This window comes from Idiotropiscis lumnitzeri, chromosome 7, assembly GCF_059441095.1.
Source record: "Idiotropiscis lumnitzeri isolate Australia: NSW breed Sydney's pygmy pipehorse chromosome 7, RoL_Ilum_1.0, whole genome shotgun sequence".
NCBI lineage: Eukaryota > Metazoa > Chordata > Actinopteri > Syngnathiformes > Syngnathidae > Idiotropiscis > Idiotropiscis lumnitzeri.
In genome coordinates, this window is record NC_142397.1 from 14859817 (window position 1) to 14877879 (window position 18063).

General features: G+C 41.1%; 1 protein-coding gene across 2 annotated transcripts in view; it reads left to right on the forward strand.

The window, feature by feature from the left end:
- pde2a (phosphodiesterase 2A) overlaps window positions 1-18063 on the forward strand; it is a 155622-nt gene that overhangs the window by 124418 nt on the left and 13141 nt on the right. For both annotated transcript variants that reach the window (XM_088300870.1, XM_088300869.1), the window contains exons 3-17: window positions 3949-4038; window positions 5105-5193; window positions 9938-10047; window positions 10755-10810; window positions 10976-11035; window positions 11287-11443; window positions 12027-12079; window positions 13110-13184; window positions 13289-13330; window positions 13681-13749; window positions 14015-14145; window positions 16726-16837; window positions 16928-16967; window positions 17434-17497; window positions 17679-17760. In XM_088300870.1, coding sequence (XP_088156996.1) covers window positions 3949-4038; window positions 5105-5193; window positions 9938-10047; window positions 10755-10810; window positions 10976-11035; window positions 11287-11443; window positions 12027-12079; window positions 13110-13184; window positions 13289-13330; window positions 13681-13749; window positions 14015-14145; window positions 16726-16837; window positions 16928-16967; window positions 17434-17497; window positions 17679-17760 — 1230 coding nt within the window. The remainder of the gene's footprint in view (window positions 1-3948; window positions 4039-5104; window positions 5194-9937; window positions 10048-10754; window positions 10811-10975; window positions 11036-11286; window positions 11444-12026; window positions 12080-13109; window positions 13185-13288; window positions 13331-13680; window positions 13750-14014; window positions 14146-16725; window positions 16838-16927; window positions 16968-17433; window positions 17498-17678; window positions 17761-18063) is intronic.

The window sequence follows — 18063 nt, forward strand, 5'->3', positions numbered from 1 at the left end:
CGTGCTTGAAGGACTAAGGCCGCCAACTGACCGAGGAACTAATATACATTTTCAACACCTTGCTCCAACTAGCGTCTGTCTCAACCGTCCTAAAGACTGCCATCATCATCCCCATACCAAGACCTCCTGAGTGACAGGTTTGAATGACTATCAGCCAGTATCTCGTATTCGTTACCATGAGGTACTTTGAGAAGCTGCTCATGGCGCAGTTCAAAAATTCCATCAGAGTCACCGTGGACCTTCAAAAGCAGAACAGCTCCACTGATGATACCATCTCATCAGTGGTCCACACAGCCCTCATTGACTTGGAAAGCGGAAACTCCTACATCTGCCTGCTCTTTGTGGATGTCTCCTCCGTTTTCATCTCACAGAGCCTTATGCAAAAGCTGAACATTCTTGGACTGAGTCCATCACTGGGGTACTGGGTCCTGGGCATCCTGACCAACAGACCACAGACTTTTAAGATCCACAACACTGTCTCTTCCTCCATCACCCTTCGCACTGGCTTAGCCCAGGACTGCGTGCTGAGCCCTGGTGGTGGACTTCAGGAACGACAGAAAGCCCTTCAGGCTCTTGCACGTTGGAGGAGCAGCAGTGGAAGAGGTGTCTAGCTACAAGTATCTTGAGATGCAACTTTCTGAGGACTTCACCAATGCGACCGTCCGGACTTGGGAACTGTGTCTTGAGAAGCCTGTACTGGTGTGTGGAGGAGCGCGTCCCCAGCACCAACAACAACTACCCGGTTGCAGATAGGAACTCTCTTGAAAGGACGGTAAATTCTGCTCAGAGAATTGTGGGGAAAGCCTCCTTCACAACTGCAGATATCTTCACAAGCAGATTCATAATGAATGCTCTCTGCGGCATCAAGAACCCAACACACCCCACACGCACCCCCTTCCATCCCCTCCCCTCAGGCAGAAGGTTACAGAGCATCTGGAACACTACCACCAGGATGAGGAGCAGCTTCTTTCCGTAATCTATTAGACTGTTGAACTCAAACAATACACTGTAGCCCGGACATCAGTACCACTCACCTCCTATGGCTATTTATCACAGCAGGGCAAATCTTCAACACTTTTTTATTTTGACAAGTACAAAATGACCTCTTGAATTTTCATTCTGCTGCATCTGCACCTTTGCTGCATTGCATCTTGCACACATTAAAACCGTGAATAAGCATCACCCTTATCTCTACATCCTGTGATTATTTTATTTTGTTTTTATTGTACTGTTTAGTTTCTCAAGTCGTGGCACGTTTTTGACATATCAAGTGAAAATGACATTAAAATTCATTGAATCCTTGAAATATGAAATCCTCAATTTATTTGACAGTCACAAAAATAGTGTTAATCTTATGAGGCGTGAGAGGCAGATCAAAGCAGCATTGTTATCATAAATGTGTTGGTGTTTATTGTGAAAAATGATGATTGTGAAAGGTCATAAACCAAGCTTTGACATTTACCAAGGCATATCTCCGCTGGTAGTGTGCGCGCTTAGGCACACACCAACTCACACACATGTACTCACTCTCACACACACACAACTGACAGATAATTGTGGACAACGACGGAGTTTTCACCCCATTTCCAATCAAACATTACTTAGGACGATTTCCGCAAGCATTTCAAGCTCTTTGGCTGATGATGCTACCCACACTGACTGAAAGCTATTCTCTGTGGCTGGCCCAGGTCCAACTTCATTACGCCAGCACCCTGGCTGACTGACTGATTGAGTGATCAAAGCTAATCACGTTTAATCGTGTATAAAAAGCACCACTGAGTGCTGAGGCATGACTAGACTCTCCCCTCGACTCCCATTTTTCGCCCGGCTCACATCCTTCACACTTTGACCCACCCCACCGTGCACTCCCCTTCCACACACACCCACACACGCCCTTGTCCTTCCTGTTTATTCAGAATTCTGAGCGCAAGTGAGTGGCAGACAAGAAGATAAAATAGGCTGGGGGGAAATTAGTTTTTAAAGTTGGACATCCTTGGTAGAGGCCTTGCAGGCATTCCGGAGAGAAACAAGATGCTCTGTGTGACTAACAGATTTATAAGGACAAGCTGAATATGATCTGGCACTCACAGACAATATTTTGAACATGATGCTCATCTTTCCTATTTATATTCATCACACCGTCATGAAAGCAGCTGTGTCTTAAGCGTCTTAGATTTCTTCCACTATTTCCCAATCCTTTGATCAGATTTTGATATCCCGCAGCGATACCCTTAGATTAAAATGTCGTAATAATGCAGCATGATCACTGGAAGGGATAAAAGTAGACAGCACCAAGTGTAAAAATATCCTTGTGGTAGGAATGTGCAACATCTGAACTGTAGTTGTGACCCAGACTTTTGCCAAAATTTGTGGAGGGTGGTGATTTAAAAAATTCTCACAACACAGTTGAAACATATTATGTTATGTTCCAACTTAATTTGCCTTGACCAAGTTGAATTGAAACAAACCTCAAAGAAAGTCATTTCCTCTAAAATGGATTCAGTGCTACAAGCTGCTGTACAACAGTGTGAAGTGCAACGATCACCACAGAACTGTACACCTTTATTGCTCCTCGCCTCCTGCATATTCATCCACTCTTTGCCAGAAATAGGAAAGAGTGCGAGGTGGAGAAAAGCCTTAATGCATACTTTTTATCATTCACCACACCGCCACATGTTATCGTCTGATTAGCACAGTGCAGAGGTCATGGGTTCAAATCCGGCTCCGGCCTCCCTGTGTTGAGTTTGCATGTTCTCCCGTGCTTGCGTGGGTTTGCTCCGGGTACTCTAGTTTTCTTCTCACATTCACAAAACATGGATGGTGGGATAAGTGAAGACTCTAAATTGTGGCTAGGTATGATTGTAAGTGTCAATGTTTGTTTGTCTGTGTGCCCTGCGATTGGTTGGCAATCAGTCCAGGGTGTACCCCGCCTACTGCTGGGATAGACTCCAGCACCCCTGCGACCTTGTTGATAAGCGGTTTGGATGATGGATGGATGGAGATTAAAAAGCCAAAGAGAACGGATAGTTGATGCGATGGTCCACTTTAAAATGTTTGCCGAGGGTGCTGCCAAGCACATCGCTGTCTGGTAACTTGTGGACAGAAAATTGTCCGCTTCCTCGTGAGTTCAAATGAATGAGCGCGATGGGAAGAAATCAAAAGGCTGACCTTACCGCTTGGTGAAAATGTGGCTTTAAGTGTGAAATCTAAATTCCAAAGATGTATGTACGCTCTTCAGGCCGCTTAAGGTCTGATTGATTGAGATGATCCGGAATGAAAGTTTTTTTTTTTTTTTTTTTTTTTTTTAATTAATCTTATTTTTTCCGTGCAAATGTTTTTCTGTGGACCACATTCGTCATTCATGTCTTTTTTCAACTGTGATTGCAAGAACATTTGATATGGATTAGCTATAAAATGTGAAGGAAGATGAACTTTTGTTTTTGTCAGCACTGATTACATCCCAGTTGCCCTGATTATCACTTTAATCTTGTTCATAAAGAGCAAGAACCACGAAAAGGTTACCATGAATGCGTAGTGCATCAAATAAAATGTTATTATTGTGAATTCTATTATGTTATATCATTTATAGGACCAATATATTTGTTGCTGGGCCCTCTTCACACTGTCAGTTTCTGAATAATGAGCTTTTAAATGCTGCAAGTGAATTGTCACACATTAGGTTTTCACAGTGCATGAATCAAATTCATCACGTGTCCAGGAGAGCAAACCTAATCCTCATAAGAGTTTTAGTCAAAGTGCCTCCAGTGTATCACTGTTTGAATGTTGCTTAGAGACTTCTGCAGCATGTTAAGGAGCTTGTGACCTAAGACTTGCACAAAACACAAAATGAGAGGACTTCAGCTCAGGGCTCCGACTTGAAGATCTCAATGTTTATTTGGAACGAGGAGCCAAACAGAAACAAGGATATATGTTTGTCTCCTTCCACAGGATGCTCTGCTGCAGCTGGCAGCCGTTGTCGATGTGCGCTCACTGCGAGTGGCCCTTCGAGATGGTGTGCAGACGCTGTTACCCCACACGGTATAAACACGCACGTACACACATTTATAATCATCTCTGAGTCATGGCGTTAATGCCTCTGCACTTATAAGAATAGAGATATGACAGTGAATCTCTTTTTAGAACGTGGGATATGTTCCACACCCACCCACAATGGGTACAATAAATAAAATCAATAAAAACATTTAGAGAACCCATTTAAAAATATATATTTTTTTATTTTCCCACAGGCTAAAAGACACACTTAAACATTTTGAAACACAGTTCTTTAAGTATTCCTTAGTGCTTGTTCTCACTGTTGTTCACACTGTTCTCCAAAAAAAAGAGGAAAAGTGCGGCTGCTCCAAGCTGGGTATTTTTTAACACTTTTAATTAAAAGTCATGAAACTGAAGAAAATTTAACATCTTTTTTTTGTTGTTTTTGTTGGTTTACGTAGTATACAAATAGTTGATAAACGCCAGTTGAACACAATATATTGGATCCCAGAAATTCGCAAATAAATTAAAAAAAAAAAAAAAACTTAAAAATACGCTGAAAAACATCCAGTATGGTTTCCACTAAAAATTGGAGGGGTCTAAAAAAATACAATATTTTTATATATATATATGTATATATGTATAATTATATATATGTATATATGTATAATTATATATATATATATATATATATGTATAATTATATCAAATCCCACTAGCTTAATACTAGAATTTAAATCTAAACCTCCAAACAACTGCTTCTTCAACACGCATGGCATAGCAACACTTACAAGCAAGAGCATACAACAATACTCGGGCATTCTCTCGGCTCTGTGGGAACAATGACTTTGCGAGCTAGTTTTTCTGCCCCTTCTACTTTCTGTGAATTATTATGTATTTCAACCAGTAGATATCAATACTGGTCAGAGTGTTGCGGAAGAACACGGTACCACACAACTCTAAACTGAGACTTGCCTGTAACTGTAAAAAAAAAACTAAAAAAAAAAACATTGCTTGAAACTCTGCGATATAGCAAGGCAAAGAATAAACAGCATAGCAATGGCGCATTTCTGGTAAATGTTTGTGTGAGCGTGTGTGTGTTTCATTCTAGGAGTGTGTATGTGTGTACACGCTGGAAGGAAACTCAAGGCTGCTGTCAGACGACCCGCCGCATGAACTTCCACAGGAGGGCAAGATCAGGTGCGTGTTGTTTTTGTGTGTGTTTCATGTGTGTGCAGCACGCTACAGATGTTTGCTTTGAGTGGCTGCCTGCTGTGCGCTGATTTGCTGCAGCTTTGTCAAAGGAGGTGGTACCCTGAGAGGCATTGCAATAAGGGAGTGAAGAGGGATGATTATGAGCTGCTCAGCGCTCAATCACGTCACACGCTGGCCTCTCTTCATACCGCTCAGTCTGCTACGATAACCTCTGCGGTTCCGGCTTCCCCGTTTCCCTCGAAGCAACCAATTGCCCTCTGAGGGGCCATGAGACACATGAAGAGTCAATAACACCAGGAAGTTGTGATTTGCCTTTGATGTTATGCTGTTGAAAATGCATATTGTTCTAACACTGTGTGGGTCTTGTCAAAATCATGAAAAAATGGTACGAAATGAAAGAATCACGTTGTCAGAGACTTTTCTGGTTTGTCTGGACCAGTCTGGTTTGTGTTCAAATGTTAGAACTTAATAATAAGACCTCAGAGTTTCATAATTGTGCTACATTTTCATGATGACATGATTCTGAAGAGACACCAAAGTTCTTCATTGTGACACTGACCCTTCGAAGTTTCGATCTGTCCACTCTGCTTTCCACTTCTTGATGCTCCACTTCCTCATCTTCAGTGCAGTGCAAGTGGAGGTGACCAGATACTTGAATTCCAAAAGTGGCCCAGCTATGCCGTCAAAAGTACTCTCTGTGCTACGACCGTGGCTACCAAAGCAGTACATTATTGATGAAACTGTCTCTTTGTCAGACAAGAATGTGACACAAACACCAGATTCCACATGAGCATGTTTATGCAGTCGCAGTCCCACAAGGGAAAAAAAGTACAGCACACACCAGAGGTCAACCCATTCAGCCATCATTGTGCTAAACATCAGATATGTTTCAATTTACCAACACAACCTTCTTCATGCAAAGCATGTTTTACACACCTTTACATTTGCTGATCAATCCGTCTTGACAATTTAATTGATTGGTGCTGTATTTATATTCGATACAATGTTGTTTTGATGTTGATGTTCATTGCTGTTTTCAAGTCAACTCATCCAATTCAATAACCTAAAGTAATGTTACTGAAATGACCAAATACCTTTAAGATTATAATTACATTTTTAAGTTTGAAACATTGGACTGAAAAAATAACAAGCCGCAAGGAAAAGGAAGAGTGATTAATTAATTATATGGGACATAACATTCTGATCACAGGCACAATATAGGCCATCTACCTTTCAAAAGTCTTTGAAAAAAGTTTCAAAAGTCTGTGATAAGTGGGATGGTCTCAAATCTCAAAGTAAATTAACAAACTTTAGAGAATAATTCACTGAACGACTCCCGTGATAAAATCATGATAGTGGATCCAACAAAACAGTGCTTCAATAATTTCCTGGGGTTAAAGTTTAGAATCTCCAAGTATTTTAATGAGCGCGCTCGAAGGGGTCAAACTCTTGCAGGCCTTTTCCACAGCTTGCGATCCGCATTAATCAAGTAACCTTCTCCGCAGGCAAGCTTGTCAGAGCTGTTTTTATCTTGCTCTCTAGCAAGAACAGTCGCTTGCCAGAGACTTTGGACATCTGAGTTGTCATAGCAATCATTTCATGTTTTACCAAGAATTTCTGCAAATTTACTGACCATTATTTCACACAGGGTGCAGAAGCTCAGCTGGCATGCAATATTCGCACAACCTGAAGGTTTACAAGTTAGACATTTTAGATGGCTTAAGTAACACATACAGCTTTCTAAAATGAGGGCATCATTCTTTATAAATGGGCTTGTATAGCGCTTTTCTACCTTCGGTACTCAAAGCGCTTCACACTATTACCTCATCTACAGACTGATGACATACCATCAGGAGCAACTTGGGGTTCAGTATCTTGCTCAAGGATACTTTGATATGGTCATAACGGCCGGGGATCAAAGCCACAACCTCTCAAGGTCTCACAATATTACGACCGTACTTTCTCACAACAATTTGGACTTGCACAATAGAACTGTCTGAAGTCAGATCCAGCATCCCCCCGTGACAGGATAAGGATAAGTGGTGTTCATGGTGGTGGTGGTGATGTATAGCTTAGTGGTTTGTGAAAGTAACTAAGAAAACTAATAAAATTAATTTGGTAATGTTAGTCAAAATAAAGCACTCTGGTATTATTATATGTTTGAACTATTTTGAATAATTTTTTTGTTTCCCCCTATCAATAATTTTAAAGCTGTCAAAATCACATTTTTCCAGCAATTTACATTTCCTAAATGGCAGGGTGTGCAACCATAATTAAATGACTCTTACGTTAAGGTGAAGAGATAATGGGTAAAAAGGATTTGACTTCAGCTGAGCAGAGCTAAATAAGCTTTGGGACTAAACAAAGACGTTTGTAGCTCTCTGTTGAATACTGATAAAAAAAAAAACAACTGCACTTAACATATGTTGACCACCTTTAAATCAAATTCCAAATTTAATAGGATTAAAAAAGATAAGGAATAAATCATAGAACAGTCGCTGGACATCACCGTTTGTGTACACGCGTCATACAAAAAGCCTTTGCCACTTCACAAAAGCAAATGACTTTGTTACACCCAAACTCTTATTCAAAGGTCGAAGAGCAATAAGAGATGGCTAGGCTAACCCAAACCGTGTAAAAGTAGCCATCAGGGACACCACTGAGGATCCCTTGAGTCCGCCTGAGCCAGTACGAGAGCAACCCCTTCAAGACCTGAGTAGCAAGGCTGTCATCGTGACCTACGATGAGGGGCCAAATGTTGGCCACGTCCCTCATGTGTTTGAGGAGGAAGTTCAGTTCAGAATTTTATTCATTATTAATGCCGGCCATTTTAACACCCTCTTTTACACTCCCATGTGAAAAAAAAGGAATAAGACATAAGAATGATGTACCTTGGATCGAGTGCGTTAAAGGTCATTTGAGCCAATGTATTATTTCAGAAGTGTGTTTAGCCCTGCACACTATTGAGTAGCCAAGAAATTGATCTTAGCTTCAAAAAGTTTGGGCGCCCCTTCCTTCCACCTTAGGTCTTAGATCTGCACATAATATAAATGTGGCATTAATAAACATGCCTATATGATTTAACCACTCAAAGCACAACAACCACTTAGCACTAAAGCTCATCAAAAAGAGCCAAGAAAGCATTCCTTACTTGAGGTATATATTAAGTGGCTTTAGAATGGCCACTCACAAGGAGCAAAAACAGTTCAAAGCAGAAGAATTGTTTCACTAAGCTCTGACCATCTGTTTTAAGATCGATGACAATCTGCACAGAGCATGCTCGAGCTACATAACAATTCAGATTAATAGAAACGGAGTCAAATATTGATGCACATTAACACACCCTGAGTGCGCGCTTATGTGTGTGTCACTGATGGCTGTGCAGTTATGCCTAATGAAGCTCACAATGTACATTTAGGAGAGATTCAATGCCATTAGAGCCAACACCGATGTGGATAATGATGACATGATGAAGTCCTCACTCCCACATACACTCGCAGGTGCATTTGTACTCATCTTATGGTGTAATACAATAGCCGTGTCACAAATGCTATCCTTAGTGTTTGTGCTGTGTGGTAAACAACGTCCGTTTTAACGGTCTCATCCCATTTCTTGTCACGTGCCAACTAAATTATAGTGGTGTTCCTGGGTTTCTGCTGACCGCCCATGAGAACTACGATTTGCTTTTTTTCTCCTCCCCTGTGTAAATTGACTCAGTGATTGTACAGTAAAGCAAATGCACAACACATAAAGGTTAGTCCCCTTTGGCACCATTGTAAGCTGCAATAATAATACTTTATGTCTGAAACACACCATTCCTTCGTGAACTATGATAAATGGCCATTTAAAAGTCAACGCACTATACACGTTTGACTGCAAAACTGGGAGTGGAATTCAGACGCTTTGAGCATGTAATGGGTATTTTGTGTCGTGTGAGTCACCGCTAGAGAGTTCACGGCATTATTAAATGAAGCCCACAGATGATGAACTTACCTGTGTGCATCGTTGAAATGATTCTTTTTTTATTACTCATTTCCATGTTCATATGGAAGCGATTGAAGCACAAATGAATGTTCCAATAGTAGATAGCGGTTGACATTTGCACTCAGCTTCAGATTCACAGGTAGGTTTTGCCTGTGAATGTAAAGACTACATAAATACTAGTAAGTGGTGTAACCAACATAGAAATGAGAGCTATTGGAAAAAAAGGGATGAAAAAAATCACAGAAACTGAAAAAAAAAAATTCTATCTCCAAACGAACAATTGAAATGCCCTGAGGAAGAAAGAAACCATTGTTGTACCAAGAAACACCAAACAGGTTGTTTGGGGAAAACAGCTGTTACAAGTCCTCAGGTTGCTCGATGAATCCAGATATAAATGCCAAGAAATAAAGACTGAGCGGTTAAGATCGTCTCATCTTTTGATGTCACCCCATAATCTTTCTTGTTTGTCGAAAAAAATAAAGGAACTGACCTCAAGGTTCCGATATGTACTTCTTGAAGAGAGTGTCCTGTAATTTCCCGATAGACACACACATAATACCCTCAATCTTATGTCATTTCAAAATGGCTCCTCAGAGCTTTTTGTATGACGCTTCCTCTCATGCGGGAACTTTCAATTTGCTCTTGGTGTGCTTTGTCAATGTTGGGTTCTCTGTTTTTCCACACTGTCCAGTGAGTTAACTGCATTTGTCCAACTTAAATCAAACGTGTTCTCTTTTCTCAACAGGAGTGTTGTTAATAAGCTGAAGCGATGTCAGTGTGCCGGCTTTCCCTCATCGGAAGTGCCAGAAAAATATAAAATCTATCTTGCAGCCCCACTAAAGGCACACCAAAGAGGTATGTACAGATATATAGCCATTCAAACATTTATTAGACCACCGCTCATCCAAGATTTACTCCAAAAGTTATTAATCTGAGTGATGAATTCGGTTAGAAATTCTTCTTTATTGTCAAAATGGTAAAAGAGCTCACTCAACATGGGAGCAAATTGCATGGAATATAATCAAACAAGGCAAAGATGGCATTTAAGTGTGTTCTAAAACGGACATGAAGTGGAGATTATTTCTTTTTTTTGTGATAAGAACAGAAAAAAGAACATTGAAGCATTGCATTAATTGCTAAATAGCATGTTTAACTGTGGCCCAAGTGAGGGTAAGCAAAAGTCAGAAAATGGATGGCTGGACGGACATGTTTAGTCGACAGATCATGTGATTTTGTCTTATTTGATGTCCATAAAGTTGCACCCTCATGAACATTTTTTTCATTTCATAATATGCTGCTGCTTTTTCTACAATGATGATAATAACAAAGCATTGTGCAAGGGCCTTTATGCCTCCATTGAATTCATATTCCATGTTCTATTCACACCATTCTACTAGGAACAACAACAGGAAAACCAAATTGGATAAAAAAAAAAATAAAACTGATTAAGAGTGAGGCAAGGACATGGAGGGGAAATGAAAGCTTAAAGGAATGAATTTAAATGAATGCCTTTGGAAATCTTCAGTCGCTCCTGCCATCCCTTGCTTCCCTTTTTCTTTCAGCTGTTGTTATTCCTATCCTGGACCAGGAGCGGACCAACGCCATTGCTGTCATACTGGTCAGTCCTTGCCGCACAGAGTATGACGAATGCAGACCAATGTCCATAAGTGCTTTGCCACATGAGATGTAGAAGTTTGCCGTAAAATGATGTCGGATCAGAATGGATGTTGTGATTACCTTATAAATGTATGTGTGTGTGTGTGTGTGTGTGTGTTTGTTGCAGGTGGGCTGTAGCGCTCTCAATGATCAGGATGAAGTGCATCTTAATATGCTGGAAAAACATGTACGTTGACCTTCACTGCATTAACTCTTGTTTTGACCTTATTTTTCCATGGTGCACATTCTGCATTTAAACAAGCCTTAACCTTGCACATACTTTACAAACCCATAAAGCAGTTTTCCATCTCATCAGAAAGTTAATATCACTCACATCGATCCTTGACTGACCTTTTGATATTGGTGTGGTAAGTGTGTGCGCTCATCTGTGGTTTTATTTTTTGTTTTTTTGTTTTGTTTTGACGTGTGACATCGCAGGCCTCGGTGGCATGCGTCCGCGTCCATCTTGTTCAGGCGGCCTACCAGAGACCCCCACTCAGCCCCTCCCCCATTCAGTCCCACAATGCACTGCTACACCTCAATGTGTCCGAACGGGACTACAGCGAGCTGGACCGCAACATCCTCCAACTTTGTGGTATGTGAACACACGCACACACACACACGCACCCCCACACACACCGGGTGAGGTGGGAAATGCTAATAGAGTGTGACGTGCTGATGAAGCGATCTATGAATTTAGATCGACTCATTGGCATTGCGAATGTGTGGAAGCCAGGGTGAAAACTGAATGCTTTGCTAAGACAATGTTAAGAACCTCATGCATAATGGAACTTGATAATGCCGCTCGCGGATACACAAGCATACATAAGCTTTATTTACTCCTCTCTAATTGTCAACAAATGAAAGTTGCCTTGGGGTCTGTCAGCCTCTGCCCGTCCCTGCATTTTGTCTTGCTGCCTCTCTGTCAAAGCGTCGCTTCCTCCTTCCTTGCAGTCTTCACTTGTCTTGTCTTCATTATTCCAGTATCTGTTTGCTGGTTCGTGTTCACCGCTCGCTGACCTCTCTGTCACAAAGCATCTCTCTGGGGATTGCTTTCTGTCCAGTTGCATACATGTTCTACATTGCTGCCTCGGACATCCTTGTTTTTTTTTTCTTTCTTTGCCTTTACTCCTCTCTGTTTTACAGTCATCACGGTCCCTCTCTGCCCTGTCTTTTAGGTGAGCTTTATGACCTTGATGCAGCATCTCTCCAGCTCAAAGTCATCAATTATGTAAGTGCTTGACATCAGTCATGCACTCCCACACGCATACACACTATACCTGCCAAACACGAAAACCTTCCAAGTGTCTGCTGCCTATGTGCATCGCAATTTGTCAAAATAATACTTCTGATGTTGTTGTTGACCTGCTGATCGCATCCATGCCGACATAAATACTGGAGTTAAAAATCGGAGAAATTTGTTGTATTGGTGGACTGAAAACTGACAATAATTTAAATCTTCTGGATCCAAGTGCACATGGAGAAAGTAACATAGTCGCGGAGAGGTGTGTATGGGTGTTCTAATACACCTAGATTTCGTTTACCTAGTTACTCATATTGTACTCTTTTTTTAAATGGGCAAGAGATGACCAAGAAGCAGATGGAGAAAAATTTGCAGAAAATTGTTGCTTCCAAAGAATGATCTTTTTGGTGGGTGGAGCTTATCATTGTTCTCATTGGATTAAAGTACTTGGGAAAATGGGGTGAAAGGCCTTCTTAGATGCGCGAACATGTTTGTACAATTGTGTATTAATGTGGGATGAATACGTTGGCTGAAGCTGGCATTTAATCTTGTCCTGCAGCCAGATCTGTGGATTACGAGAGTGTGAAAAAGCCCTGCTATTATGATACTGTCGTCTGTGGGTGGATGTGCGCGCATACAGTATGTTCACTGATGTACATGTGTACCTAAAATACATTCTGAAACCTCGTGAGGTATACATTGTACTTTGTAATACCATTACTTAATTATTACGACCCAGTCCTCTCTACTGTACATTGCGATAGCACAAAATATGTATCAAAGGTTTTGACATAACTGCTTTTTACTGACACTGCCTGGTATTTTATTATTGCGTCATACTAAGTGCTGTTAAATTAACAGCTTTCTTCCACCATGATTAACTTTACAAAGGCAGAATCTCATGTAAGTCGTTAATTCCGAGCTCAATTCCATTCACCGCCATGTTAGATGAGTGTTCCCAAAATCCTGCTGTGTGAGTCCATATCAATAATTCTCATGCGTCTTTGTGTCCACGTAGCTGCAGCAGCAGACTCAGTCACAGTGTTGCTGTCTGCTGTTAGTGTCCGAGGACAACCACCAGCTTTTCTGCCAGGTACGCTCACAAAAGTCATATGCCTGTTTGGGATTGGTTTAAAGTAATGATTGCTTACCATGCAAATCCTGTGATATCCTGTGACCCCGTTCTGTGACCTTTAGGTAGTTGGAGACAAAGTTCTGGAGGAGGAGATCAGTTTCCCGGTGAGGGCAGCAATCATGTTTGTCAGTTTGTGAGGGATTTGTGAAAACCTGTTTACAGAAAATATCACATGATTGAAATTCGCTCTAAAGTTGCACACGAGTGCCAAAGATGCAATTAATTTGAAATTATAGCGCTACTTAATAACTAACAGTATTATTATACATTAGTTGACTTGTCTTGTTCTTCTATTGAAAATGTCGGGAAGCGTAATGTATAAACAAGTTGATTGTGGTGCCCAACCACTTGAACGACATTTTGACAACGCGCCATTTCTTCGGACTTAATGCCAAATTACTGAACGGAAAAGCGAACCTTTCACGCAACTGATCATTTTCCCTTCTGTGTACAGCTGATGTTTGGACGTTTTGGTCAGGTTGTCGAGAAGAAGAAGTCAATTACTCTTCAAGACATCAGTGCTGTAAGAAAATCGTCTCTTTCCAACACTGAAAAAAAAAATTCACATTTTGGTTGCGTATCTGATGTCATTTTCTACGTGTATTTTTTCATCGATAATTTTCAAATGATATATGGACATTTAACACATTTTAATCATGCAGCGATGTACATGTCCGAATAAGTAAATCCAAAGGATCCAAAGAAATTACTTTTTCAGTCAACAGTCTGTCTCTCAGCTTCCATGTTCAATTCCGTGCACACGCTGATCACATCTCCCTGCCTGTCAGGAGGAGCGCAGGCAGCTGTGCAGTATGTTGGCCTGTGAGATCTCCTCCATGCTGTGTGTTCCGGTTGTGAGCAGGGCGACGGGCCAAGTGGTGGCTCTGGCATGCGCCTTCAACAAGCAGGGTGGACAGAGGTATGTTTGTGACTGACTCAAAATGTTCATGAAAGAGAATTGCTTTGCTTGGAATTCTTGTGGATTCAAATCCATGCGTTCTTGTGAATTATTACAAGGTTGATTTGACAGCGACTTAGATGTAGGGCTGCTTTCTGGAATCTTTCCGTGGCATGTTTAATTATGGCGTAAAATTGGAAATAGGTAGTGCTTTTTTGGTTGGAATCTCATGTCCTCCCTGTGTTTTTTTAAGTTAACTGAAGAGTCTAAGTTAATTATAGGTGTGAATGGTTGCTCCTATGTGCCTGACGGTTGACCGGCAACCGGTCTAGAGTCTTCCTGCCTCTCACCAAAAATTAGGTGGGCTAGGCTCCAGCTCACCCACCCCCTTTATGAGAAAAAAATTTGCAATAGGTAAAGAATGGATAACATTTGGAAATATCTGACATTGACAATTTAGGATTTATAATCATATACAACTGTGAACATTTTCTTTTGTGATGAGCAGACATGCCGACTTGACTTGAGATTTATTAGAATTGGGCAGCCAGTACAGTATAAAGTGGGCATTAAACGAGGAATGCTCAGTGCATGTAGGGAGTGTGGCCTCATTCTTCTTATTCTACATAACCGAGCAGCAACATTTGTAGTAAATGTGGTTGCTTGCAGCTCATTTTCTTGCTGGAGAATGTTTATATATACATTTTGTATGTAAATCCCCCTTTGCAACTGCAACTCCCACACATTTCACCAAAATTCCCGTGGGAAGTTGCCCATTTTAGAAATGTTCCGCATTTTTCCATCTTACTGCGATGTCAAACAGTTCAACCATTCTTTCACTGGATGTTTTCACTTCTTCTGCTTCTAGTAAGCCCCCAACCAGCAGGATGATGCACTGCACAGCCCACGTGAATAGACTGTATCAAGCTGGGCGACGATATATGTCAGCTCACCTCTTGTGTGCATATGTTTAATTGGCAGGAATCTGACCTTTCCCTGTGTGCCAGATATATCGGACATCTATATCGGTATCTTCAGTCCTCTCTCATTTTTTCTGACTGCAAATTTACTGACAACACATATATGCACTGTACAGTGCTTATCTTTTATAAGCACATTCGCTCTGCCTGCGCTAGATGGGGAAAAAAAATCATGTCCTTTACTTTCTTGGTAGCTCATTACTATAGTAACAGCCGCAGTATTGTAGCAGTAACGGCGCACACAATATGATGACGCTTTTCGCACACCCTCAACATCCTTCCATTTTCAATACCGCTTGCCGTGTTCAAGGTCGTAGGGAGGTGGAGTCAATCCAAGCTGACTCCAGACGAAGTCGCCAGTCAGCGGCAGGGCACATAAAGACAGACAAACATTCACATTCACACCGGAGTGGGAACTGAACTGACGCTGCCGGCACCAAAGTCAGGCGTGCGTTATCACCTTGTTTTGCCTTCGAAATGTTTCATTTAAATTAAGACGCCTTGAGACAAAGATGAATGGATAAATAAATTTTCTGACATTTTCTTGTCAACTTCATTTTTGGTGTCATGGTGACTAAGAGTGCATACCGTATAGTCTGCAGACTCCCTTTAATCTTGTTTTAGGCACAACTGCAGAGTGGGTTGGAGCTGGTATTTAAAATTATATATATTTTTTTATCAATGAACAGGATCCAAGGAGCTTGCAAGGTTGTCATATTGGAGCATTTCAATAAGTTTTTAGAATGTAATTGGTGTTGCAGACCAACCTTGGTTGGGAGGTTGTTTTTTTTTTATTACAAAGAGCGATTCACAAAAATTAGCGAATGCACCTAGGCTGTGCGTTCTGTCATTTTCTTTGTGGTACGTGTACTCTGCGCGCATCTGCAACTTCTGCTCTTCGGCAGCAGAGTCCTGCTGGCCCTTCAAACCTTTCCATGTACTTCAAGGATATGTTCTCTGGTGGTATGAGAAAACAAGATGATAAAACACTTTAAGAAAAAAAGAAGGAAGAAGAAGAAATAGCAAGAGAGAGACAGCGACTCAAGACCAGTCACTCACAGAGGGCTTGTGTCTATTGTGAGAGTGAACTTCATTTCACTTGTTCGGAGGCCTGTTGTGGGCCGGATATGATTCCTACCTCCTTTGCAGGTTTCCCACGAGGCTGAGCTAAGGGCAAGAAAGCCCTGGAGCTATTGTTTAAATCTTACATTTGCCCGATAATGTGCCACTGCCCTCTCTAGACAAGAAGACATAACTGCAGGCAATGATCTCACAGGTCAGAATCTGTTAGCCAATTTTCATTTGCCTGTTAAATCCTGCAACATGACTGGATATGAAATGATACTTGGAAGCAAGATGACATATTTCTACTGAAACTATTGAAATCAAACTTTGCCTTGGAAGTATTTTCTTCCAGTGCCGACATTCCGTAATGGATCTGTTAGACCAACATACATTTGGGCCACATTTAGAAGCACACAAATAATCAAACTGTTGAATTAACATATCAATGACAGTATAAAAAAAACTGTTAAATGTCGAAAGGTCTCATTTTGTCATTCAGCTCTTGAGTCGTTTATCCTCTTGATTAGTAAATGTATGCGTCACCCGTTCCCCACAGACACACGGAGGCCGATGAACACGCCATCCAGCACTGTTTCTGCTACACTTCAACGGTCCTCACCTCAACTTTGGCCTTCCAGAAGGAACAGAAGCTGAAAGTAGAGTGCCAGGTAAGGCAATCGCACATTCTGTTTGTATGCATTAATATACATGAGCATTCCATCCAAAAAGCTTTCCATGTCCACTTTTTATCCACATAGGCACTCTTGCAAGTGGCCAAGAACCTCTTCACACACTTAGGTAGGTTCCTGTCTGTATCTTGTCTGCAGTGACAGAGGACATTGTAGAACATTTAAAGTTAATGTCCGATATATAAGTGATGGCCTAATGAAACACATGGCGCATGTAATGGAGGAAAATATTAAAAACGCCATCGGTGATTAGACCCTCGACATCAAATTACAAGGGCATTAAAAGTGAAAGCTTCGGACATTTCAAGTGTCTTAAATATTCAGCACCATCAGTACAATTAGTCTTTGCTGAGCCATCATGATTGCTGCTAAAGCAGATTCGAATCAATTTGTCTTTGAAACAATTGGCACCTCCTTTGCAAAGAGCAGTGGGCACAATAAAGCTTATCAGCTTGTTTAAATGAATCACCGTTACTCCTAGTTCTACCTGTCTTTATCTAGTCCTTTAATTACTGTCATTTCCCTCCCGTTTTATTTTTATTTCCGCTCATCCTGAATCTCTTTTAAAATTTCAGACGATGTGTCAGTGCTCTTACAGGAAATTATAGTGGAAGCCAGGAACCTCAGTGGTGCAGAGATGTAAGTCTGCGTGCGGGGGAACAGTGTGAATGTCTTTATCTCTTTTTTTGCAAAATGCTATCTTGCCTCGTTTAATGAGGGTTCAAAATGACCTGAGATGAAATGGAATGAATGTAATTTTGCCAGCTTCGCCCTGTGCTGCTTGCCCTTCTCTGAACCTCTCTGGGTGTCTTTTTTTCAGCTGTTCAGTGTTCCTGCTGGATCGCCATAGCCACGAGTTGGTGGCCAAGGTGTTTGACGGCGGTGTGGTTAGTGACGAAGAGGTATGTCCAATGAACTGATGTCGTTTTCAAACACACCATTGTTTGTTTTTGTTGCAATTTGAGGACCTGGGCCTTAAATGATTCATAGGTTTTAGTTCTTCTGAACACATTCAGACATGCATTAAATCATTTGACTTCCGCATTTAACCCAACTTAACTAAGTATTAATTGTACAGTATACTGTTAATATAAAAGGTATACACAAACCTTATGCAATTGCCAGGTTTTAAAAACGTATTTTCCACCATTAACGTAACCTATAACACGAACAACTATATTTGGGGATCGGGGTGAAAAATCTTG